The following is a 27,134-nucleotide window of genomic DNA, read 5'->3' on the forward strand; positions in this document are numbered from 1 at the left end:
TACTTGAGACTATGTTTTATCTGCTAGGATGTTTCTGAGGATCCGGATTTCCTGACAGCTGTTGTTACAGAGAGACCATAGACCCTGGCTGATGACCCATTACTATCATTAGAGGTGAACAACAGAAAACTTGGAATAGCCACCAGAACTTGGGGGCAGTTTATTGTTGTTGTGGAGAGACTGATAGGCTATGCTAAAGTCAGAAAGGGGGGATGTTATATATAATATTGCTAATGCGTTAGGGGATGCCTCATGAGGCTACGAGATGGATGTCAGTATTCCTCAGAAAGCGGGGGGGGGGGGGGGGGGGGGGAGTTGGGAGGGGATAGGAGAGGGGTAGGGGGGCTGCATGGGCGATGGCAGATGGGGCAATGTTTATGGGAGGTGCATGGTTTAATAACTAAATCAAGGGTGTCGTGGTGGGAAGGGGAGGATCTCTATATGTTTAATGTTCTTTTGGTACCAATTTGCGCTAAGCCCTGGTGGTATTGAATAATATGGCGGGAAAACATAATTTACTGTCTTGGAATGTTAAGGGATTAAATACATTCCAAAAATGGAAAAGATTGCTATAAGATGCCCAAAATGCCAAGGTGGATATTCTATTTTGCCAGGAGACACATTAAAAAAAAATAAAAATGAGAAATTACTATCATCACAGAATTTCCCACTACAGTACTTTGCTGCAGCCTCAACTAAGGGGAAATACAGTGGGGTGGGAATCCTTTTTTCAAAAAACCTAACAGTGGAAGTGCAAACTGTAATCTGTGATCTGGAAGGTAGATATTTACTGCTGAAAACTGAAATAGGTACCCAGGTATACACACTAGTGAACATCTATGCCCCCAATGTGGGACAAGGGCCCTTTATAGAAAACATATCTGCGGTTATGCAACAATGGGCAAAGGGCTTATTGATCGTCAGAGGAGATTTCAATTTGACCCGCTACCCTTTTTTAGATACCAGTAAGGGAGGCCAATCCTATGCCAGGTCCCACAGGAAATGTCTGAAGGCACTCATGTGAGACTGGAATCTTGTGGACATATGGCACCATCAACACCCCTCAGAAAGAGATTACACTTTTTTCTCGCAAGCACATGGGACATACTCTAGGATAGACATGTTCTTAGTAGATAAGGCTTTGGTCAACTATGTGCAGGATACTGGTATTGATGTGATAACATGGTCGGACCATGCCGCTATGAGGCTTACACTGAAGGGGCTAGGCGGTCAGGAGGGAGAGCGCTATAGGAGGCTTAACGAGAGTCTTCTTGATGAAGATCAATATGCTGAGCTGGGCTTGATGGACCCTTGGTCTGACCCAGCATGGCAATTTCTTATGTTCTAATATGTTGCTCAACTTCAACAAGAGATGGAACAATATCTAGAGGAAAATGACAACGGTGTCTCCAAACACACTCTGGGACTGTTTCAAAGTGGTGGCCAGGGGCAAGTTAATAGCCAGGGCTACTTATGTTAAAAGGGAGAGAGATAGTCAACTCACCTTTATCTTGAATCAATTGGGTAACCTAGAGCTTAGGAATAAAAGACAATCGGATCCTCAAATCGCTGTCAAATAGAAAAACTTAGGGACGACCTGAATAAGTTAGACCTGGGGAATATCGCACATCAGCTAGATATAGTGAAACAAGAATTCTATGAGGGAGGGAATAAGGCGGGACAGCTATTATGTTACAACCATGGCTGCTACACAGCCGCCTCACCACCAGAGGTCCCCCACGAGCATGCTCTTCTGGCTGGTCCACTCCTTCCTTCCTGTCTACTCTATATCCCAGACTCTCCTTTATAACCCTGGCTAGCAGTTCCATCGGCGCTTTGGCATCGAGCTTGTCTGGACTCCCTGCTCTAGCCAGTCTGTTGTCTGTCTGCTGTGTGTGGCCTACGGGCCTCTGCCTACTGTGTGTGTGTGGCCTACGGGGCTTCTGCCTACTGTGCGTGTGTGGCCTACGGGCTTCTGCCTACTGTGTGTGTGTGGCCTACGGGGCTTCTGCCTACTGTGTGTGTGTGTGGCCTACGGGGCTTCTGCCTACTGTGTGTGTGTGGCCTATGGGCCTTCTGTCCGCTGTGTGTGGCCTACGGGCCTTCTGTCTGCTGTGTGTGGCCTACGGGCCCTCTGCCTGCTGTCTGTGGTCTACGGGCCTCTGCCTGCTGTCTGTGGCCTACGGGCTTTCTACCTGCTGTGTGTGTGTGGCCTATGGACCTTCTGCCTACTGTGTGTGTGTGGCCTACGGGCCTTCTGTCCGCTGTGTGTGGCCTACGGGTCCTCTGCCTGCTGTCTGTGGCCTACGGGCTTTCTACCTGCTGTGTGTGTGTGGCCTACGGACCTTCTGCCTACTGTGTGTGTGTGGCCTACGGGCCTTCTGTCCGCTGTGTGTGGCCTACGGGCCCTCTGCCTGCTGTCTGTGGTCTCCGGGCCTCTGCCTGCTGTTGTGTTCTACGGGCTTTCTGCCTGCTCTGTGTGTGTGTGGCCTACGGGCCCTCAGTCTGCTGTCTGTAGTCTTCGGGCCTTTTGCCTCGCTCTGCTGCCTTCGGCTTATGTATTTCATGTTCAATGTTAGTGTTGTCCTGGTTTGTCTGTCCAGTTCTCTGTCAGTCTTGTTTCCTCAATTTAGTCACTTATACCTCCAGTCATTATCACTCTTACCTGCATGCTCCCTGAATTCATCCTTACCAGCACCCAGCTCCAGTTTTCTGTACACTTTTACCTGCACTCACTATCACACATACCTCCATGCTATTTCAGTATTTGAGTTCACCCTTACCTCCATGCATCTGGTATCTGATATCTCTAGCCAGTGTAAGATTCCATCTGCCTATTCCACCTTCCCACTTGCCATAAGGTTCACTCATTCCTGCCTGTACCAGCCAGCATCAAGACTCTTCCGCAACCCTGCCTCTCTCCACCCTGAGACACCCCTGTTAGTGGTGTTCACCACTCCTGGCCTGAGCCCATTCGTAACATATTAGCTCGTCGCCTCAAGGCAAGAATGAGCATTAATCAGATATTAGAAATTAAAAATGGGAAAGGGGAATCGGTCTCTGAGAGTGCCGCCATTCAGGGACAGTTTACTCAATTTTATCAACAACTTTACTCTAGAAGAGGGGATATCACACAGGAGTCCATACAGGACTATTTGACAGACATTACTCTGCCACAATTACAGGCCCAGCAGCAGGATCTATTAAATAGAGAGATCTCAGAACTTGAGGTAGCCTGAGTAATTCAAAGATTAAAATCAGGTAAATCCCCTGGCGTCGATGGCTACTCTGTGGGATTTTACAAAAGACTCACTACCACCTTAACCTGTCCCCTAACTAGAGCTTTTAATAATCTTTTGAAAGATGGGCTAATTGCAGCAGATGCCAAACAGGGCGGGGATCACAATTTTAGCGAAGCCAGGCAGAGACCCGACACAGTGTGGGTCGTATAGACCTATCTCCCACCACCACTCTCTAAGGTCATATCAAAGATTTACACACTATTGAATGGAGACTTGCTGTGGCCACTCATTTGATTCACCCAGACCAGATGGGGTTTGTGCCTGGTAGACTGGCTGCTGATAATGTGAGACGGGTTATTGATCTGATCTGGTGGGGGCAAGAATCGAAAATCCCTCTGGTACTGCTTACTGTCTATGCTGAGAAAGCTTTTGACATGGTTCATTGGGATTTTCTATTGGCCATGTTGGATTTATTTATTTATTTATGTAAAGGCTTTTATATACCGAAGTTCATGTACTAGTACATACCGCGTCGGTTTACATAGAACCAAAACTGGAAATTACATCAAACAAGTGGGTACAAAATAACAATGCTAACTTCGAAGGAACTTAGAACTTGAAGGTTAAGGAGAGAACAAGACATAAAGTAGTTACAGATCATTGTAAATAGAAACCAATAATTACAAATATTTACAAATAACAGTCTTCAAAACTAAGGTTTACATCAGACTTAATAGGTATGGGTGCAGCATGATGAACATTTAACCAATAGGAGTATGAGACAAAGAAATAAGATTAATAGTTACGGCATCATGGATAAGATGGGAATGGGAGGAAACTTCTCCACATGGATCAGACGACTTTACCATAACCCCAATGCTTGCATTAAAGTCAATGGGGGTTACTCTAAAACATTCGAGATTGAAAGGGGTACCAGACAGGGGTGTCCCCTCTCTCCGCTCCTCTTTGCACTATACTTGGAGCCTCTCGCGGCAGCCATTAGGGCTGCGGCAGCAATTAAGGGTGTGTGTGTGTGTAGGGGAGCAAGAATACAAACTCTCGATGTTCATGGATGACATCCTATTTATTGTAACACACCCTGTTGAGTCCTTAGAACTGCTGGTAACTGAGATAATCAGATTTAGGGCAGTTTCTGGTTACCAACTCAACATGGACAAATCGGAGCTTTTAAATGTATCAGTTCCCGCGCACCAATTTGAGGGATTGAAGAAGAAATTTCCCTTCAAAGTTGTACACAAACATTGAAATATTTAGGGCTGAAAATAGGTCCCAAATTAGACAACCTCTTTCAGATCAATTATGAGGGTCTGAGGTCCCGTATCTTACAAGATCTGCAGGTATAGGACAGAAAGGGTCTCTCGTGGCTGGGAAGAATTTCTACGGTCAAAATGAACATCTTGTCCTGCTTTAATTATCTATTTCATACACTGCCGGTTGAGGTCTCTGTGGATTCCATCAAACAGTGACAGAGGAAACTTCTCCGCTTTATTTGGAGACATAGGCCTCCCAGAGTCAGCAGCAGGGTACTGTACTTACCAAACTAAGAGGTGGTCTTGGAGTCCTGTGTTTACTGTGGTACTATGTAGCGGTGCAGCTACAAGCAGTAGTAAATTGGCACATGACAGGGGGCGGTAAGTGATGGGTCAGCTTGGAAAGGGATATGGTTCAGGGACACACCCCAGCATCACAGATGTAGCTGCGATAAATAGATCAGAGGGCAGGTTATTCTATCCCACCCACAGTCCAACTTACATTAAAGATTTGGGATTCATGGAAACAAACTAACAGGGGACAGGGGGTTCTTTTACAGAATGCCGATATTCCACAATAGGGGGTTCGCTCCTGGTCAATCCCAGGGTTTGGCCTGCCGCTGGACTGAGGGCGGTTGTTTTAGACTGGAGCATGTGTTAAAGGGAGGGGCTATTCGGGAATTCTCAGATTTAATGGGATAATTTGATATTTTACCCTCGGATCAGTATTTTTATATGCAATTTCGACACTATATGTCCCAGCCTCAGATCAGGAATGATTTGGCAAAGGGCAGGACGCTCTTTGAGGGTTATTGCGATAAAGCTGAGAAACTCTCTAAGGTCATATCAAAGATTTACACGCTATTGAACGGAGACTTGCCGACTCCACCAACTCATATACAGCAATGGGAGACTGATATTCCTGAGCTCTGCACTACAAAATGTTGGCTCGAGTGCTTTCTTAAAGATTAAGCAGTGCTCTATTTCAGCTTCTTTGACAGAACAGGGATACAAAGTCCTTTACAGATGGCACATGACCCCCTCGAAGTTACATAACTTTACTCCTAAGTTGGACAACCACTGCTGGAGGAAGTGTGGGCTGATAGGTACATATTTCCATATGTGGTGGACATGCCCCAAAATTGCTGTCTTTTGGACAGTGGTAGCGAAGCTTGTTTTAGAAATAACAGACCCACAATTAGCATTGAACCCAGCCCAAAACGCAGCAGCCCGTCTACTGACAAACACTAAGAAAAGAGACCATATCTCCCCAGTGCTACAAGACCTCCACTGGTTACCAATTCATTTCAGAGTCATTTATAAATCCATCACCTTGATATACAAAATCATTCACCAACATACCACAATCGATCTACAAATTCCTCCCCGCTTCCACAAATCCACAAGACCGACCAGGGAAGCCTACAGAGGATGCCTCTTTGTTCCACCCACGAAAACCACTAATCACAGCACCTTAAGAGACCGAGCCCTTTCCACCGCAGGCCCACAGTTTTGGAACTCCATCCCTCCAGAACTCAGAAACGAACCATGTCTCCTAACCTTTAGGAAAAGACTCAAGACATGGCTTTTCAGGCAAGCCTTCTCGAACTCTACCTAAGATGCACCATAAACAAACTCTCTACTCAGAGACTGTACATATGAGACACCATATTTATATTGAACTTTTGTATATAATTATTCTCTTCTATCTCTTTCTATTTCTTACATTCCCAGTTCATTAGCCCTTGTTAATTGTAACTGCTTCTCTTCATCACGTTATTTATGTTTTTTGGTTGTATTATCCGCACCCCTGTTTTCTGTAAACCGACATGATGTGAACGAGTTCATGAATGCCGGTATAAAAAAACCTTAAATAAATAAATAAATAAATTAAGCATTCAGATATCAACAGCCTTATTAGACCATTTTTATCTAATAACACAAATACTAACAGCAGCAAAGACAGAAATTGCAAGGGGCTGAAAACAGGTGGCAGTGCCCTCCAGTCAGAATGTTCTACAGAAAATCGCAAAGATTTATTATCTAGAGCACTTGACAGCCCTTAAACATAAATGAATTGATAGGTTTAAGAAGCGCTGGCAACCTTATACATCCTGGCTGGAAAGTCAAACCTCCGGTACCAACATACTCACTATATCATAATGTTGAGAGCGGTGGGTTTAGTGTGCCTGTGGGCCTCAGCCTGACCCAGACCTTCTAGGCCAAGCCAAGGGTTGACGGTGGCCCCGCATGGCTGGCGGTCTACCCTCCGCCAGGCCGGCAAGCTCCCATGGCCAAACATCCAAGGATGTTGGAAGGTGAATGGTCCTCCGACCATTCCGGGCCCTTTCGGACCTGCTGCGAGCAGCATGGAGCAGCAGGCCTGGCCTGAGGTTGAGGGCAGACGGGCCTTGACATGAAGAAATGAAGATTGATGCAAAGGCATCACATAGCACGAAGACTTGGGTTGATGCGACGGCATCCATGGCACGAAGACAAGGGTTGATGCGACGGCATCCATGGCAAGACATCCAAAGAGGCAACACAAGGCATGGACATTGGCATTGTCTCTCAGGGTGCCCTACTCAGGCCACCTGCGCGACTGAGTCGCGGACCACCCTGTCCATTTCGCGCCCTACACAGCCCTTGCAGACTGGTCACGGACCACGACGGGAGTGGGACAGCACAGGAACACACATCAGGACTTGACGGCTCAGGAGCACAGGACAACCGTCCACTGGCAGGCAGTCCACCCAGGAATACTGCATCTGAGGGACCCCCGACCTACCGGTACCAGAAGGCTCGAGAGCAGAGACGAGGCATGGCGTAGGAAGGAACATCGAGGAAGGCAGGAACACCAGGACAAAGGAGATCACGAAGATACCTGGACATGGACCTCAGGCTCGGAAACAAGACATGGCATGGCATGGCAAAGCATGACGAGACAAGACGACATCACGGTAAGGAGCTCCACAAGATGAGAAGACCTTACAATGGGCTCTGGCAGGCAGGAGCCTCCAGAGCGAAGACTCACGACGACGATGCAAGGCCCTGGAACGAAGAACGGAGCAGCCCTTTATAGGGCTGGAGCAGGAAACATTCCCAAGGTGGGGCCCAGACACTTTCTGTGTCTGGCCCTTTAAATATAAGAAGAAGACGCGGCCGCGCACCTAGAGAGAGGAAGCAGAGACTGTGCAGGACCAAGCGTCTGTGCGTCAGACGTTAGCAGAGGCAGGGCTGAGCCTGAGTGCAGGCTCCAACGTTGGCAGCGGCTTCAGCCGCTGCAGGAGGCCCCAGGGGCGGCTCCAGCCGCTTCTCGAGCCCGGGGCTGCAGCCCTAGCGCCGCGAGGGTGGAATCGGCGTCGGGGGCAGTCCCAGCCCCGAGGAAGGCCATGGCTCTGGCCGCGGAGGTGAAGAGGATCGCAGGCGGCCTCCGGGCCGTGTGGATAACTTTAGGCCGCGGCTCCAGCCGCGTGGGAGGGCCGACGGCGGCGTCCTGCCATGTCGGCTGAAGACAACAGCGGGGTAAGTGGCCTGCTCGCGGGGGAGACCCACGGGCAGCGCTAGTTCATAACACATAAGCTTACTGACTACCCTTAATATCAGCTGTAGGGATATAATACCATGAACACAGCTTTATATTGCTAACAGAAGTTAAGAGAGCATTAAATATTTCATGCCAACGTGGCATGGGGTGGGGGTGGGGGGCGGTGGGAAGGGAGGGATATTTTATGTTATTAAAAACAACGGGATAACAATGTACATTTCTTGGATATTGGCCTCCTAGTTGTTTGGAAATATGTTTGCATATCTGTATATGTTCGTGATTCACATGTGTTTATAGGCTACGGCCTTTATGTTGTACACTGGTTATCTTTGAAAATCATAAATAAAAAAAAAGTGTAGCAATTACCTCAGATGTGCAGATTTGGTAGTGGCCCGCAGAGCAGGGTACACCAAGGATGTCTGTTCTGTGGTGATGATGAAGTAGTCTGAGGTGCAGGAACCTGTGGTGGATCCTGTAGATGGTGCAGCAATAACCTGCAGTGCAGGGTATATCGGAACGGCTCCTATTGAGGGAGATACAGTAGTGGCCTGAGGCACGGGGTACACCGTAGAGAATCTCAGTAAGGTTTGGTATCGTTGAAGTCCAAGGTAAAGTACTCACAAGAGGTAGTTCCAGGAGAGTGTCCCGGGAAGCGGGACAGTATGTAGCAGTCCAAGGCAGGAAGGCCCTCCGAGGAGCAGATAGCCAGGAACGCAGAAGGGCCCCCGAGGAGCGGGTACCCAGAGCGTTCATAAGCCAATCGAGGAATCTGGAACCGGAAGTTCAAGATTGGAGCGGATTCAGCAACGAGGGAACTCCTTGCTAACTCGAAGAAGCACAAGGCCGGTCAGCTTAAGTACAACAGCAAGGTGACGTCATCCAAAGGGGACGCCCCCGAGGTTCACGCCATGACGTGTACAAAGATTGACCTTGCGCATGCGCATGTGCGTGCATGTGGCTTAGGTGATTCATGAAAACAAGATGGTGGTCAGCATCGCCTACGCCGTCCTGGGAATGCCAGGTAAGTCAGCGGTGGCTGGCGGAGGCCCGCCATTCTTCCTAGAATCGATGGTGCAGCAAAGAAAGAGGTGAGCATGAGAGTTCGCAGCCATCTGCGACCGATGGGTGTAACAATTGGCTGTCCTCAGCCAGCACAAATCTGAATGGGTAATGCACCCATGTTCCTTCTTTTCCAAGAAGTTCTCTTCAGCCGAGTGCAACTACAGCATCGAGGATAGAAAGCTCCTGGCAGTCAAGTTGGCTCCTCAAGAATGGAGCCATCTGCTTGAGGGATGTACATGGATCGTGATATACACGGATCACAAGAAACTTGAAGATCTCCACCAGCAACTCAATGCCAGACAGGCCTGCCTGGTCCCTATACTTTTCTGCTTCAATTTTGAGTTATGATATCTCCCGGCAGACTCACCCTTCCCCAAAAGGTTCCCCAGTTCCTTACAAAACTGAATCCCTCTTTCTTGCACCATCATCTCATCCAAGCATTGAGACTCCAGAGCTCTGCCTGCCTATGGGTACCTGTGCGTGGAACAGGGAGCATTTCAGAGAATGCTACCCTGGAAATTCTGGATTTCATTTTTTTACCTAAGAACCTAAATTTGGCTTCCAGAAATTCTCTCCCACATTTTCCTATGTCGGTGCGCACACTCCCACACCTCCCCAGCACTGTCTAAAATCCTATCTAGGTGACACATGAGGTCTGCCACCTTTGCACCAGGTAGGCATGTTACCAGGCGATTCTCAGGCCCACCAGCCACCCAACTGTCTACATTCCTAATAAATGAATCACCAACTATGACGGCCAACCTAACCCTTCCCTCCTGGGCAGTAGCCCTGGGAGACACATCCTTGGTGTGAGAGGATAATACACCACCTGGAGAGCAGGTTCTTGCTACAGGATCATTTCCTGCTGCACCAGGTTAATGCTTTCCGATGATGAGACCCTTCCTCTTCCAAGGCAGCACCAGGGCTGCCAGACTGGAGTTGGGACTTGGCTATGTCCCTGAAGGTCTCATCTATACACCTGTCTGCCTCAGCTCCTCCTGGTCTGCCACTCTAACTTCCAGAGATCGGACTCGTTCTCTGAGAGACAGGAGTTCTTTGCTTTGGATGCACATGTACAATTTCTCACTGGCGGGTAAAAAATCATGCATGTGACACTTGTTGCATAAGACTGGGAGGCCCCCCCCTTGCTGCTGGACTGCTGCCTTCATCTTAAATTTGTTCGGTTGCTAGTTAAGTTTTAGGTTGCTTCGGGAATAGGAATGTGTACATGGGCCAATGCAATACAGCGCGCCCAGCTGAGCACACTGTTTAACCTGCAGTTGGACGCAAATTGTGTAGGCCGATCGCTCGTGGACAGCCGATCGCTTGTGGGCTTCTGCTGTCAAGGAGGTGCTAGGGGCGTGCCAGCGACCCTAGTGCCTCCTTGACAACGTGACCCCTAATTTAAATATTGCATGGTGCCCCCAGGAGGGGTGCCTGGGGGCGTTAGGAAAGCAGGCGCTGAACACTTAGCGTTCCCTTTCAGTATACTTTAATTACACCGGCCCCACAATTTGGGTCCTTTAAATGTATTAGTGTATTCACTACGTATCTGGTACTGACCTACAAGGGAATGATTAAACTCTTGATAAGGTGTAGGGAATTTCTGAATTTAAGTTAAAAGGCTGATTTTTTTTTTTTTTTTTTAGTGTGAAAGTGTCACCTGCCTATAAATTAAAGGATGAGCTAGAGTGGGTAGGAGAGGGGTGGGAGGGTTGGGAAATACAAACACACAAACTTCTGTTTTTAGCCTGCATTTCTGACTACCTATTTAATACAAAACATACAAACCTCTGTTTTATGTCTGCCTTTCTGACTACCTATTTAATACAAAATATGCAAACTTCTGTTTTTTGCCTGCCTTTCTGAGTAACTATTCAATATAGACACACAAACATACTAAATAATATACCCCAATAGCTTATTTCTCCCTAATACTTTTAAGTTTTAAAATGTCCCCAAGCAGTACTTACTGATTCTTTTCAGCAAGGTGATCCTTTCCTCTCAGTGCCCCCACTGGATTGTGGGTTACTGAGCTCTTCCCTTTAGCTTACGGCCTCCCTCTGTTGGAACAATGGGAGGATGCTCCTCCAAATAAGTGGATCCAAAGGCTTATTGATCATTTACTATATGCTGCCAGGATAACCATTGCATATTTTTGGAAGCCAAAAAGGAAAATTGGTTCTTACCTGATAATTTTCGTTCCTGTAGAACCACGGATCAGTCCAGGCGCCTGGGTTTTGCCTCCCTTCCAGCAGATGGCGACAGAGAAAGTTTTGACAGACTCTGCCATATATACCAAAGTGGCACCCACAGTCTGCCAGTATTCCTCTGTCTCCAGCAGATGGTTGAGGTGCAAAGCCCACAGTCTGGTTTGATCAGTAGAACTAAAATATAGCTTTGGTCATTGAGTTGTGAGTGTAGACAGAGAGGTTGGTTAGAAGTAAAGTTTGTTTAAAAAAAAAAAAAAAAAAAAGAGTCAATCGCTGTCTTCGGGTACTTCGCTTCTGCATGGAGACTCTACTGTCGGTGATTGCCTCCGTACAACAGGGCGAGTTTCTGGCATCACTGGACCTGACGGAGGCATACCTGCATATCGGCATATGAAAGGACCACCAACGGTTTCTAAGATTTTTCATCCTAGGTCACCATTATCAGTTTCGAGCTCTGCCGTTTGGACTGGCCACCGCTCCCAGAATGTTCACCAAGATCTTATCTGCTGAATATCTTGGCCACGTTAACTGGACACGTTTATCTGGCTAACTTGCTTAGTATAGCGGTTGAATATGGAACACCCCCCCCTTGAGTCTATTTTGCAGTGCAGATAACATTTACTTACTTGAAGGATTTGAAACTTCTTGTTCATTGCTGCTGATATTCTGTATTAGATGAGCAAAATAAAAAATATATTAACTTGTGATTAAGTATTCTGAAAAAAAATGAACAATACTTAACAATACAATTTTTCTTTAGGCATTTCATTATCACATGTAAACAAATGTGATTAACCAAACAGAAAGGTGGAAAGTTAATATCAGTGCTGCATATCCATGTGATACAATACTCAGAGAAAAGCTTACAACATGCAATCACGGCAAGGGGTGTTTCTTAATAAATCTAAATCTATTAAGAAACACTGTTTAAATGTATTCAAATGATGACCAGGCCATACTGCTATTAGAGGCCAATTTTCAAAATATCCGCATCAGGTCAAAATCTGCCAGACTTTATTGATAGGCTTTGTTCCATGTGTCAAAGCAAAAGTATACATGTACTTTTGCACTTAAAACTGCTGCATGTATTTGCAGCTGGCACCTGCTTTTTTTTGCAGGTACTTTTTGAATGGAAAATAATGTGTGTAGTTTTTCCTCCCCTGACAAAACATGCCTCTGGAAAAGCCTCCTCTTAAACAGGTCGATACAGTAAAGTGTGCTCCGTCGGAGCGCACTGTCAGCCTGCTCTGGACGCGTGTTTTCCCTTACCCCTTATTCAGTAAGGGGAGGAAAACACGCGGCCCACCCGCGGCACCTAATAGCGCCCTCAACATGCAAATGCATGTTGATGGCCCTATTAGGTATGCCCGAGCGATCCAGTAAGTAAAATGTGCAGCCAAGCCGCACATTTTACTCTAAGAAATTAGCGCCGCCCAAAGGTCGGCGCTAATTTCTTCCGGCGCCAGGGAAGTGCACAGAAAAGCAGTAAAAACTGCTTTTCTGTGCACCCTCCGACTTAATATCATAGCGATATTAAGTCGGAGGTCCCCAAAAGTAAAAAAAAAAAAAAAAATTTTGAATTCGGCCCGCGGCTGACGGGCCGAAAACCGGACGCTCAATTTTGCCGGCGTCCGGTTTCCGAGCCCGTGGCTGTCAGCGGGCTCGAGAACCGACGCCGGCAAAATTGAGCGTCGGCTGTCAAACCCGCTGACAGCCGCCGCTCCAGGCCAAAAGGAGGCGCTAGGGACGCGCTAGTGTCCCTAGCGCCTCCTTTTCCTCGTTTGCACCGCGTCAGCTCATTTGAATACTGAATCGCTCACACCGGCCAAGGGCCGGTGCGTGCGCCGGGAGAGCGGGCGTTTGTCCGCTCTCCCACGGACTTTACTGTATCGGGCTGATAGTTAATTGCTCCTATGTAACAGGTATTTTCCATAAACAGCAGGATAAATCAGCCACACAAATGGGTGATGGCATCTGACAGCACCAAGATGGAACAAGCTCTCTCAGATCTCAGAAAGACCAAGGAGGACTTTTTGAGGATGCATAGACCTTCTTGCACAGCCATTAGAATATGCTCAGTTTTACTAGCAATCTTAACTTCATCGCTAAGGGGAGATGGGAGGGATTGTGTGGTTGACATATTCTGTTGTCTATGGAGAACAACTGTTACAGGTGAGCCACTTAGCTTTCTCTATGAACAAGCAGGATAGAATCAGCCACACAAGTGGGGCCTCCCAAGCTGAGGGTTGCATAGGATTAGTTTGTTATTCTGCATTTTTGTAGGTCACTATAACTCGTATTTCAAGTCAGAGGATGGAGGGAAGAATTTAAATTAATTAAATAAACTTCACAGAATTGCTTGTCCAAAACTGCCATCTTGCTGGGAAGCATTTCTAGTGAGTAATCAGAAGTGAAAGTATGGCTGAAAGAAAAGGTGCAGTCCTTCAGATATTTTCTATGGGAGCAGAGTGAAGATAAGAACATAACATAAGATGTGCTAAGACAGCTGCTTTAACCCTAACCTGCCAGGCTTTCACTTTACTTTGAAGCTGTTTTCATGACTGATTGTAGCAACTAAAAATGCAATGGAAGGGCTGGACGAGCCCAGTCTCTGAGGCCTGCGATAATGCGGGCGCCAGGCTGGTTCCTCCCTTCAGGCGACCCGGTTTTCGAGTGCCGGGGAGGAGCATTCGGGAGAAGTGGGGAGGGGTGGAGTCACCTTATTTTTATTTTTAATTTGAATCCGTGCACTGGGGACGCCTTACTGCGGGCCCTGATTGGTCACCCCCAGTGCACCAAGGGATCTCATGCCGATGGCGCAGAAGGGATATAAAAGGGGACATTCCCTTGTGCACCATCCCCTTTTTCCCTGCTCGGCCATATTGTTCCCCTCCCTCCCTCCTCCTTTTTTCTGTTGTTTCAGGGCAGGGTTATGTTTGTCGCAGCTGGGTTGGGGTCTAGCGGAATTCCCAGAGCCATGATTCTTTGGGGTGGGGTTTAGAGCAAGAAACCTGCTAGGTGGCGGGCTTTCTTCGACTCTGGCTGTTTGAGTTGCATGTGGCTGGGTTCAGGCACATGGTTGGGACTCCTTGCTGGGCTGTGGTGGGGGTCTCGGTTAGTGGCGGGATGCCGCTGGATTGTACATGTTTGGTGGCCTGTGAAGGGATCAGCTTGCTGAGGCGAAGCGGTTGATTCCTTGGGGTGGGTATTTATGTTCATTTGTTGGCTCTGGTGTTTAATAAAGCTGCAGCCTTCTTTGACTTCCAATTACATTGTCTGAGTTTTACTTGGTGAATGTGTCATTGACAGGAGCTGAGGGAGAAGGGCCAGTAGTCTTGGCTGCCCTTATTATCAGAGATCCAAGTTGAAACAGCTCTCTAACAGGCTGATAGAGTAAAAGTCGCGGGAGAGCGGGCAAGAGGCCACTCTCCTGTGCGTGCAATTCAGTATTCAAATGAGGGCCCATGGTAAAAAGAGGCGCTAGGGAAACTAGCGCGTCCCTAGTGCCTCTTTTTTGACAGGAGCGGTGGCTGTCAGCAAGTTTGACAGCCGACGCTCAATTTTGCCGGCATCGGTTCTCAAACCTTTTCCGTTGGAAAAAAATCAGCAGAACCAGGGGTCACGATTTAAAACTCCAGGGAGGAAGACTCAAAAAAAATGTCAGGAAGTATTTCTTCACGGAGAGGGTGGTGGATGCCTGGAATGACCTTCCGGAGGAAGTGGTGAAGACCAAAACTGTGAAGGATTTCAAAGGGGTGTGGGATAAACACTGTGGATCCATAAAGTCTAGAGGATGTGAATGAAGAGTGGGTGGCTCACGGGAACAATGGCTACTACCTGGTGATAATACCCTTATTCAATAAACATACACACGTTAATGCGACTCCAACATTGCTCTAAGCTCTAAGTTTTTACTGCTTTTCTGTACACTTTCCCGGTGCCGGCAGAAATTAACGCCTACCTTTGGGTAGGCGCTAATTTCTGAAAGTAAAATGTGCGACTTGGCTGCACATTTTACTTACTGAATCACGCGGGAATAACTAATAGGGCCATCAACATGCATTTGCATGTTGCGGGTGCTTTTAGTTTCGGGGGGGGGGGGGTTTGGCTGCGTGTTTTTGACGCACTATTACCTCTTACTGAATAAGGGGTAAAGCTAGCGTGTCGAAAGCGTGCGTCTAAATGCGGGTTAACAGTGCGCTCCCACTGGAGCGCACTGTACTGTATCGGCCTGTAACAGAACCCCCCCCCCAAACAGCTGTGAGGACTTCCTGTTGGATTTTGTTCTCTACAAACAGAAGAGAAGAGCTCTTCTGTAGTTCAATGTGTGAAGAGCTTGCATACCCTCATGCAGTGTGATCTTGGAAAAATGTTGGTAATACAATGGAATGATTTAAATGAAATTGATAAACCACTTTTGGGAGAAATTTAGGGTGAGTTTTCAAATACTACTCTGTTGTAAAAGAACTGAAGATAAGGAGAACATGAGATCAGGCTTGCAATTTACTCTTTGTTCAGAAGTAACTGCTACTAAAAGTAAAATTTTCCAAGAAATGAATTTTAGATCTGCTGTTGACAATGTTTCAAATGGAGGTTTCATGAGCTGACCAAGAACTACATCTATATCTCAAACTATAGGGAGGCTACAGATGTGTGAAGCCTTTCATGAATTTGACAACTGTAATGTACAGACCCCCAGGTCTCCACCAGATGGCTCTATATCCCTGCCCTGGTAGTATAGCTAGTGGGACAGATCATTCCTTGTGGCACCTCCCTCTGAGGTTGTCTGTGATGGTTTGATCTCTGCCTATGAGGGAGGGCTAGGAGTAAAGTAAGTGTGGTTTTTTGGTTTAGCATCTGAGGAGTGAGGAGATATTTTGATTTTCCCTGCTCTGTTGGAGTCTTTCACCCTAACTTGTTGATTCTTTTATAGAGGAGAGTCCTGATAGTGTGCTGCCTGTTTGTAAGGATCTGTCTCCCTTTTTGGAAGAGAGACCATTAAGAATTTGTCTATTTTTTTGGATTTTGACTGGCGGTGAGACAGTGATCCATTCTTGGTGATGGACAGTCCCTGGATCCAGAGGCCAGGGAACTGAAGATCTGTTTGTCTCTATCCAAGCAAGTGGAAGAGCTGCAGTGACAGTGTTCACTCCAGAGGCAATTTTTAGTAACTGTATAGTAATTTTCCCTTATTTGGTGAGGAGTTTTTTTTGCCACTCCTCCTCACACTGGAGCTGGATAGTCTGGTTCCATTTTTGCCAACATCAGACCTTTCTCTGAGAGGTTGCTTCAGGAGGTTTGGAGATTAGCATGAAGAGCCAAGACCTTTGGAGACCCATAACTGTATCTCCAGCTCAGGGAACACAGGACACAGATTTGGCAAGACCCTGGACTTTGCCAGAATTCAGGTACGCTTTTTTGTAGTTGGGGAAGAAATGCTAGTTTGAAACAGCTCCAGAAGCAAATTATTTTGTTTACTTTCAGGAAACAGGGACATCCTCCAAAAAGGGGTTAGATTAGAATGATGAGAGAATACAGCGCTACCTCAATCAATATGATATGACACTATAGTGGCAAAGGCCAATTCTGATGGAGTTAGTTTTCAATCTAGAGTTAGAAAGACTTAGAAGATAAGGGGATAGGATAGTTTAAAGGGCTCTTGACCAAAGCATGAGCACCAGATAGAAAATCTTTTCCATTTAAAGTTGAAAGACCTTATGATAGTGTTATTTCTTTACTGCATCGATGATACTAGAAGGCCTTCAACATCCATGCTGTCAAGGCCAAAGACTAAAGGTGATGATGCAAAGGATTCTAGCTGCACTGGGTCATTAATTCAAATTTGATCATATTATGATCATTATTGCCAAGCGGCCCCACCACCGTTACCTCTCTCCCCAAATCCTGTGCTCCACTGAGAATTATATCTAAAATGTGCTCCCTCTCTCGTCGGTTCTTGTAACAATTGCCCATAAAACTGTCTTTTATTCCATCCAGGAACTTTATCTCTCTAGCATGTCCTGATGTTACATTTATCCAGTCAATATTGGGGTAATTGAAATCTCCCATTATTAGTTAGCTTCCCTAATTTCTCTTAGCATTTTACTATCCATCTCACCATCTTGGCCAGGTGGACGATAGTATTCTTTCACTATTCTTTTCCCCAACACACAAGGGAATTCTACTTCTACAGATTCAATTGTGCATTTAGTCTCATTCAGGATCTTTATCTTGTTGGACTCTATGCCATCCCGGACATAAAGTGCCACCCCACCTCCCAGATGCTCCTCTCTGTCATTGCAAAATAATTTGTACCCCGGTATACCACTGTCCCATTGGTTGTCCTCCTTCCACCATGTCTCTGAGATGCCAATTAAGTCTATGTCATCATTCACTGCTATACATTCTAATTCTCCCATCTTACTTCTTAGACTTTTGGCATTAGCATACAAATATTTCCAAGTGTGTTTTTTGTTTGTATTTTCATTCTGCTTTTTAATTGATAGGGATAAACTGGAATCTTTAGCTCAGCAGAGTTTTTAACTAAAGGCATTTGGACTACTTTTCTTATTATTATAACCTCACTGTTGAGATGCTCTAATTCTAATGCGTCATTAGTATTCTTTGAAGATACCTCCCTCCGAACCATGCGCTGCTGAGCGACTGTCTGCTTTCCCCTTTGTTCTACTTTAAAAGCTGCTCTATCTCCTTTTTAAAGGTTAGCGCCAGCAGCTTGGTTCCACCCTGATTAAGATGGAGCCCATCCCTTCGGAAAAGACTCCCCTTTCCCCATAAGGTTCCCCAGTTCCTTATAAAACTGAATCCCTCCTCCTTGCACCATCGTCTCACCCATGCATTGAAATTATGGAGCTCTGCCTGCCTCTGGGGGTGTTCATCAAAGATACAGTGAATAAGCTTTTTTAAGGCAATGGCCCATTATAAGCCTGTTGTTGAGCAAGGGAAAAATAAAAACTTTATTTGCCCTTAAATAAGCAGCAACAACTGCATGGCACTTTGTGAAAACGCTGAGTACTGCAGAGGTGCCAAATAGGAGAACATAATATTGGTAGTGTCATTGGCTATGGGGAAACACTAAAATTTTCTGTGTTTCCTGTGAATTAAGATATGTATGTAAGCATCTTTGAGATTTAGGGAAGAAAGCTAGCTTTTGTTCTCGAGAAGGGGAAGGATGGAACTCAACAAATTCATCCGGAATGTTTCCCTTTTTAAGTATATTTTGAGATTCCTGATATCCAGTATGTGCCAGAAACCAGCTTTTTTAGAAACAGGAAGTAATTGAAACAGAATCCCATATTCCATTCTTGTAGTGGAACCAGTTTTAGTATGTTGGCCATTAGAAGGGATGACAGCTCTGGCTGTTAAGTGTCCAAGTAATATCTCATTGGAGGATTGTTTGTTAGAGTAGATTTTACATTCATCAGTATTTTTGCTGTATGATTTTTAGTACCTAACAGTCTGTAGGGATGTGCATTCATTTAATCTGTTTAAGGCGGTACACACGTACCTCGCAGACTTTATAGTACACAGGTAAAAATGGACAGTTTGGGTCGATTTTCAAAGAAGCACGTGGCCGTCCATGTGCGAGCGGTTCCTGGCGCGCGCACATGGACGTGCCAATTTTATAACATGTGCGCACCAGCAGATATGAGGTCTTAAGGTATCATGCCTGGCTTCTACTCTTTCTGATCATTGCAGCTAATAAGTTAGGTACAGGTGTGTATATAGTACGATCGTTGGGCTTACATACCGGCCGATACAATACAGTGCGCTCCGGCGATTGGACGCACGTTTTGGATGCGCTAGCTTTACCCCTTACTCAGTAAGGGGTAATAGCGCATCGAAAACACGCGTCTAACCCCCTCCCCAACCTAATAGCGCCCGCAACATGCAAATGCACGTTGATGGCCCTATTAGGTATTCCCCCACGATAAAGTAAGTAAAATGTGCAGCCAAGTCGCACATTTTACTTTAAGAAATTAGCGCCTACCCAAAGGTAGGCATTAATTTCTGCTGGCGCCGGGGAAGTGCACAGAAAAGCAGTAAAAACTGCTTTTCTGCGCACCCTCTGACTTAATATCATGGCCGCTGCTGGAGGTGTTGCTAGATTCCTTCCGGGCTCCCGGTTCTCATCAGGACTGTAACCCACCTATGGCTAAGGGTGAAATAAACTGGCTTAATTAATTTTAGCTGGGATAATTAGTTGGCATACCATACTGAGAAGTACAGGTTGGCTTTGACTTAATGCAGGAATATTTGTGTAGTCTTGTAGCAACAGTGCGTCACTCTGTAAAACTTAAAAACAAAACTATACCTACCATACAATCAATTGTATACTTATGCTGCTATAATAAAACTGATTTACTATACCACAAAGGTCTAAGTTTCTGCCTACCCTAAACTACTGAACTGGGATTGCGGGTTATCTGTTAAATCAGGTAATTTATTCTGTAGCCATTATTCCCCTCAGTTCCAAGTGTCTTTATTTTCTGCAGGGTTTCCTCACTGGCACCGCAGCAGTTTATGTAAATATAATATACGTTGTGATAATTTTACCTCAGAAGACTACTTTAAATGACCTTTTTCATGTAAAATCTGTTATTGCATAATTATTGTGTGCGTTGAGGGCAAAGGGAGCACAAGGATGTAAGATTCACCTTGGGTGTATAACACTCTTGTACTGACCCTGAAAGAGTTTACCACACACAATCCCTCACCATTTACCTATCTTCCATTTCCCTGGGAGGCAAATGCTTTCGTGACATACAGAGGTGAGGTTGGATGATTTTTTAAATCAGGTAAATGATGCCCAAACAATTAGAACTATTTCTATATTTTTAGGCCATATTTTCTTGGTCTGATTACATCTCTTGGTACTCCATGAACTTTTTTCTCTCCATACATAGTACAGAAAGGAAAATTGGTTCTTACCTGCTAATTTTCGTTCCTGTAGTACCAAGGATCAGTCCAGACTGCTGGGTTGTGTCTCCCTTCCAGCAGAGGGAGTCAGAGAAAAAAAAAACTGAAAAGGCACCCCTCTTAACCTGGTGTGCCACCTGCGATCCCTCAGTATATACAATATCAAAGCAGAATAACCAATAAAGGAGAACAAATCCCCAAACATAATAACCAGTGGCTACAACAATAAGCGCGGTAAAAGAAACAAACCGTACCGCCGCATAACATATCAATCAAGAAGATTCCTTCCCATGCCTGTAAAGAACTCTGCCGAGGTAAGAAGAAGGAAGAAAAATACAGAAAAAACGGACTCTCAAAAAAAAACCCAAGGGCAGGCGTCTGGATTGATCCTTGGTACTACAGGAACGAAAATTAGCAGGTAAGAACCAATTTTCCTTTCCCTGTACGTACCAGGATCAGTCCAGACCGCTGGGATGTACCAAAGCTGCCCTAATTGGGGTGGGATCTGAAGAGTCCTGCACGAAGAACACTGCTGCCAAAACAGTCGACCTCCGGATCCCGGACGTCCACCCGATAATGTTTTGCAAAAGTATGCAAGGATTTCCAAGTGGCTGCTCTACAAATCTCCTGCGGCGAGACCGACTGGCTCTCCGCCCAAGAGGCCGCTTGAGACCTGGTAGAGTGCGCTTTCAAGTCTTCTGGTATGGCACGTCCAGCGCAAAGATAAGTGGAGGAAATGGCCTCCTTCAACCACCTAGAAACCGTAGCTTTGGATGCCTTGTGTCCCCATCTAGGACAAGTCAATAAGACAAACAAATGATCCAATAATCGAAAAGCATTGGTCACCTCTAAATAGCGAAGGAGAACCCGGCACACATCCAACTTATGCAGATCCTTATCCGTCGGAAGTCGGATCCAAATTCGGGAAGGCCGGTAACTCTACCGTCTGATTGACATGAAAAGCCAATACCACCTTGGGCAAAAAGGAGGGAACGATCTGCAGCGAAACTCCGGAATCCGAAATACGAAGATACGTATCCCGACACGACAAAGCTTGAAGCTCTGAAATTCGCCATGTGGAGGTAATGGCTACAAAAAAAAAAACAACCAGTCTTGAGTGTCATATCCTTCAACGTAGCCCGCCGGAGGGGCTCAAAAGGAAGACCACATAAGCCCTTAAGAACTAAATTCAAGCCCCAGGCAGGACAAATTTGTCGTACTGGCAGGCGCAAATGCTTGGCCCCCTTCAAAAAACGGGACACATCTGGATGAGCTGCCAGCGAAAAGCCATCAATCTTGCCCCGCAGGCAACCCAGTGCCGCGACTTGCACCCGGAGAGAACTGCAAGTTAGACCTTTCTTCAGTCTCTCCTGCAGGAAGGATAGGATATGTGCCACCGAAGCCAGACGCGGAGGTACATTCAAACCTTGGCACCAAGAGTCGAAAACTCTCCAAACACAAATATAGGCCAACGACGTGGACAATTTCCATGCTTGCAAGAGGGCAGAAATAACCGAATCGGAATATCCCCTCTTCCTCAATTGCCTCCTCTCATAAGCCAGGCCGCTAGACAAAAGCGATCAGCTTGATCTAAAAATACTGGACCTTGTCGAAGAAGATTCGGAAGGTGGGTGAGATGCACAGGACAGTCGAGCGCCAACGATATCAGATCCGCAAAGCACAGCCTTTGGGGCTACTCTGGGGCTACCAGAATGACAGACCCCATGTGGTTCTCTATCCAATGCACGATCTTGCCCACTAGTGGCCAAGGCGGAAACACATACAGTAGTACGCTGCAAGGCCACGGAAGAACAAGAGCATCTACTCCTTCCTACCTGTGGTCTCTCAGACAAACTGAAAAACCGGGGCGCTTTTGCATTTGTCCGAGTTGCCATCAGGTCGAGGTGTGGAACCCCCCAACGACGAGTGATCAGCCAGAAAGCTATGTCGGACAATTCCCACTCGCCAGGATCTAGATGCTGGCGGCTCAGAAAGTCTGCCTGCACGTTGTCCACCCCGGCTATGTGCGAGGCTGCCAACCGGACTAGATGTTGCTCTGCCCACGTCAAGAGCCTTTTGGCCTCCCAGGCCACCAACCGGCTCCTGGTTCCCCCTTGGCGGTTGATGTAGGCTACCGTCATTGCATTGTCTGACAAGGCTTGCACAGCACACTGGGCTACCAGAGGGAGAAAAACACATAACGCCAGGCGTACCGCCCTGGTTTCCAATCGATTGATTGACCACATTGCCTGATAACTTGTCCAACGACCCTGAGCGGATTGTGACTGGCAAACTGCTCCCCAACCCGTGAGCCTGGCATCCGTCGTGACTATTACCCACTGCGGCTCCTCCAGGTCCATCCCCTGTAACAAGTGGGCCGGAATCAACCACCAATCGAAACTGGATTTGGCTGGTTCCATCAGTGGCAAAGGCAGGCAAAACTCCTCCGATTTCGGATCCTACCGAGAAAGCAATGCGTGTTGTAATGGTCTCATATGCTCCTCATGCCCAGGGAAGCACCTCCAGAGTAGACGCCATGGAACCAAGTACCTGCAAATAATCCCATACTATGGGCAGGGGTAAGGACATAAGCCAATGGATCTGTGCCACTAACTTGAGCCTCCTCTCCCGAGTGAGGAAGACCTTGCCTACCGAGGTATTGACGCATGCTCCCAGGACGTTGACCAACTGGCTCTTGGCAAAGTTGACCACCCAACCAAGGGACTGGAGCTGGAGTAAAACCTTGCTCACTGCTTCCTGACAGAGGCTCTCTGATTTGGCCCAGATGAGCCAATCGTCCAGGTATGGGTGAACCAAGATCCCCGCCCGCCAGAGGGCTGCTGCTACTACGACTACCATTACCTTGGTGAAGACCCGAGGCGCTGTCGCTAAGCCGAACGGAAGAGCTTGGAGCTGATAATGCTCCCCCAGGACCATGAACCGGAGAAACCGCTGATGGCGCTCATGTATCCCGATGTGAAGATACGCCTCGGTCAGGTCCAAAGAGGCCAAATATTCTCCTAAGTGGACGGCCGCAATGACCGACCGTAGAGTCTCCATGCAAAATCGGGGAACCCGACGTGCTCGGTTGATTGCCTTGAGATCCAATATTGGCCGGAAGGACCCCTCCTTCTTCGGGACTACGAAATAGATGGAGTACCTGCCGGCCCTGCGCTCCTCTGGAGGGACCAGAACAATAGCCCCCAGGGATTTCAAGCGACTCAGGGTTTGCCCGACTACCTCTTGCTTGGCCAGAGAGCCGGTGGGAGAAATCAGAAAAAGATCCCTGAACGGGCGGGCAATATCCAACTCGCAACAGTGGGCGATGATACTGAGGACCCACTGGTCCGACGTGATCCTGAACCACTCCTCGAGAAACAGGCAGAGACGACCTTCCACCACTGGAACTGGGGAGAGGGTCGGAACACCTTCATTGGAACTGCTTACCTCCGGTGGCCCCTTGAGAGCCTCCCTCCCGAAATGGCCTCCGACCACGAAAGGAAGTAGGCCAAGACTGAGCCCTCTGAGTCTGTTGTTGGGCAGGAAAAGCGGGCAGCTGCGACTGCCGAAATCTGTGCTGTCCTCGGAAATGGTAACACGCTGCCCCAAAGGGCCTGGAAGACTTAGGCTTGTCTTCTGGCAATTTATACACCTTATTCTCCCCAAGAGACTTAATAAGGGTGTCAAGTTCCTCCCAAAACAACAATTTTCCCTTAAAAGGAAGATTGCCCAACTGAGTTTTGGAAGAAACGTCCGCGGACCAGTTCCGGAGCCAGAGAAGCTGTCTAGCCGAAACTGCAGTGGCCCTGTTGCATGAAGATGTCCGCAACAGATCATATAATGCATCCACTGTGTAAGCTACCGCGGACTCCATCCTATTCGCCTGATCTGCTTCCTCTGGCGGCAACACCTGTGATGTGAGCATTTGTGGACCCACCCGAGGGTCGCTCGCTGCATGAGGCTACTGCAGACCGCCGCTCTAACACAGAGCGCTGACACCTCAAAAATGCGCTTGAGGAGGACTTCTAGCCACCTAACTTGTAAGTCCTTAAGAGCCTTCGCTCCCGTAACAGGAATGGTGGTCCGCTTGGTCACCGCAGTAACCGACACATCCACCTTGGGAATCCTGAGGATATCCAAGGCTTCCTCGGGTAAAGGGTAGAGTTTGTCCATTGCCCGTCCCACCTGTAGGGTCGCGTCCGGAGATTCCCACTCCCGAGTGACCAACTGCTTAAGCATTGGGTGGAAAAGAAATGTTTGGGGCAGGGCACATAGCCACGAGAGTACTGGTTTCCCCTTAACTGGCTCTGAACAGGGGACTGGTGCTTCCACTTCCAGTTCCTCCAGGACATAGGGGATCAAGAGATCCAACTCCTCCCGGCGAAACAGCCGAGAAACCCGGGGGTCGTCCCCCTCTACTGGAGTGAACTCATCAATACCCCCATCTAGGTTTTGGAGGAGAGGATCCAGAAAAGATCCCAAGGGAGCAGGATCTGGAGTCCCCCCAGGGTCCGAAAGTGCATCCAGAGACGTGTCCCGCCGCTCAATCTTCGCGGGAGGGGGCTGCTCATCCTGCTGATGAGCTTCCGCCTCCAAAAAAGCCCTATGCATAAGTAAAATAAATTTTGAAGAAAAAACTGACTGGCCCTTTAAGGGATCCGATAGGTGAGGGGGAGGAGGAGGAGGAGGAGCGGGCTCCCCTAGGGGGCGGGCCCCGGATCACGCAGTCGAACGGGACTCAGACTGGGAGGAGAAATCTGTTCGCGGTTCCTCGCCTCGAGGCAAAATGGGCCCAAAATCACCCCAGATGAGCCCTCCCCCTCCGGGGAGGCAGCGGGCGCAAACCCTGTCCCGCGAGAGGCGCAACCCCGCCTCCCCACATGCTGAGCACGATAGCCCTCGTGGCATCCCAGGGGGGTTTCCAAACAGCGTGGTAAGAAAGAAAAAAGAAATTAAAATCTCCCCCCCCCCACCCCCCCGTTTAGATAACCTCTTTCACGTTTCCCACTTTGATAATTTTACTTATATAATCTAATCTGTTATTTGTATGTGCTGAATGTTCCTTATTTAATTATGCAATAATTGTAAAGCCTGTTGCTAAGTTCTGTTCTATGTAAACCGACGAGATGTTCCCAACGTTCGTCGGTATATAAAAGTTGTTAAATAAATAAATAAATAAATAAATAAATAAAATACCCTGCCGACTCGCGGCCTTCCGGAGCTCTGGGAACGCTGCAGCACCCGAGGAAACTCGTCTCGGGGCGCCGAGGGGAGGGACCGGCCCACAGGTTAGTCCCCCTCCAGAGATAGACGGCCCACCAGGAACAAGGCTTTTAGAGCTGCCAGCCCCTGCCTTACCTCTACCGCTGCTGAAGTGAGAAGCCTGGGAAAATAAAACCGCACCAAGTTGTTTTTTTTTTTATTCAACCAACTTGCTGTAGCCAAAGGTGCTAACTAAATCATCCAGAGCCTTAGAACTCTGTAAAAAAAAGATGTAACTAAATTTAAAAAATTGAAAAATCAGGACCGCAGATTCTGTCAACCCTTCTGCTGAGAATCAGAGAAAATACTGGGATCGCAGGTGGCACACCAGGTTAAGAGGGGTGCCTTTTCAGTTTTGTTTTTTTTCTGACTGCCTCTGCTGGAACGGAGACACAACCCAGCAGTCTGGACTGATCCTGTTACGTACAGGGAATAGTCGCTTAATGCTGACACTTCTAGTTTTTCTCAGGAGCAGGCCATTCCTGCCCATAGGCAGAAAAAAAGACCCCAGCAGTTTTCTAGCATCAAGCATTTTTTTGCTTGGTCTCGGAATGAATTATACTTTATGATTTATGCAAAGAATGTACATAAGAAAGAATGACTAACTGTAAAGTAAGAAATTGGAAGTGGGACCTAGCACAGAACTGGGGTGGAGCTTGGTGAACCCCCAACCATAAAGGCCCAGATATATAACTATATGCCAGTCATGGTAACCCATGTTAGAACTTGCACTTTACATGTGTTGTGTTTTGATTTTTTATTTTAGTTATTGACTTGTTTACCCTCTTTCTCTTGTTCCTCCCCCTCTCTCAGCCAGGTTACTCGCCTTTTCCCCCCCCCCCCCTTATAGCCAGCCCCCTATCATCGTTCATTGTAATCTCCTTCTTCTAAGTTACTTGTAAACCGACATGATGTGTCCTACGAATGCCGGTATATAAAAGCTCATAAATAAATAAATAAATGGTTTTTCGTGTACTACATCTCCATGACAGCCACTACATCCAAGTCAGCCACTTCCATAACTGCCTCTAAATCATAGTAACATAGTGAATGACGGCAGAAAAAGACCTAAGTGGTCCATCTAGTCTGCCCAGCAAGCTTTATTTATTATTTTAATTTATTTATTCTGTTTAGTGTAGTAACTGCTGCTCCATTCAAGCTACCCCATGCTTTCTGTTAAAAAGCAGTAACTGCCACTCTGTGCAGGTTACCCCTTATCTTCATTTCCATTTTTTAGCCATTAGGGATCTGTGTTTATCCCAAACTCTTTTGAATTCCATTATAGTTCTCTTCTTAACTACCTCTACAGGGAGGGCATTCCATGCATCCACCACCCTTTCTGTGCAGAAATATTTCCTGATGTTGTTCCTGAGTCTAATCCCTTGGAACTTCATATTATGACCCCTAGTTTTACAGCTTTCCTTCCATTGGAAAAGCATTGATTTTCATGCATCATTTATACCCTTCAAGTATTTGAATGCTGTATTATATCCCCCATCCCTTCTCTCCTCTAGGGTGTGTGTATATATATATATATATATATATATATATATATACATATATATATATATGTATATATATATACATATATACATATATA

General features: G+C 46.9%; 1 protein-coding gene across 8 annotated transcripts in view; it reads right to left on the bottom strand.

Moving 5' to 3' along the window:
• LOC115100177 overlaps positions 1–27,134 on the bottom strand; it is a 214,347-nt gene that overhangs the window by 31,625 nt on the left and 155,588 nt on the right. For all 8 annotated transcript variants that reach the window (XR_003858985.1, XM_029618474.1, XM_029618475.1 and 5 more), the window contains one exon: positions 11,962–12,001. Coding sequence is in view for 7 of the 8 variants with exons in the window: in XM_029618474.1 (XP_029474334.1) it covers positions 11,962–12,001 (40 nt within the window). In the remaining variant the exon portion in view is untranslated. The remainder of the gene's footprint in view (positions 1–11,961; positions 12,002–27,134) is intronic.

The sequence above is a fragment of the Rhinatrema bivittatum genome, chromosome 10 (assembly GCF_901001135.1).
Source record: "Rhinatrema bivittatum chromosome 10, aRhiBiv1.1, whole genome shotgun sequence".
NCBI classification, from domain to species: Eukaryota; Metazoa; Chordata; class Amphibia; order Gymnophiona; family Rhinatrematidae; genus Rhinatrema; species Rhinatrema bivittatum.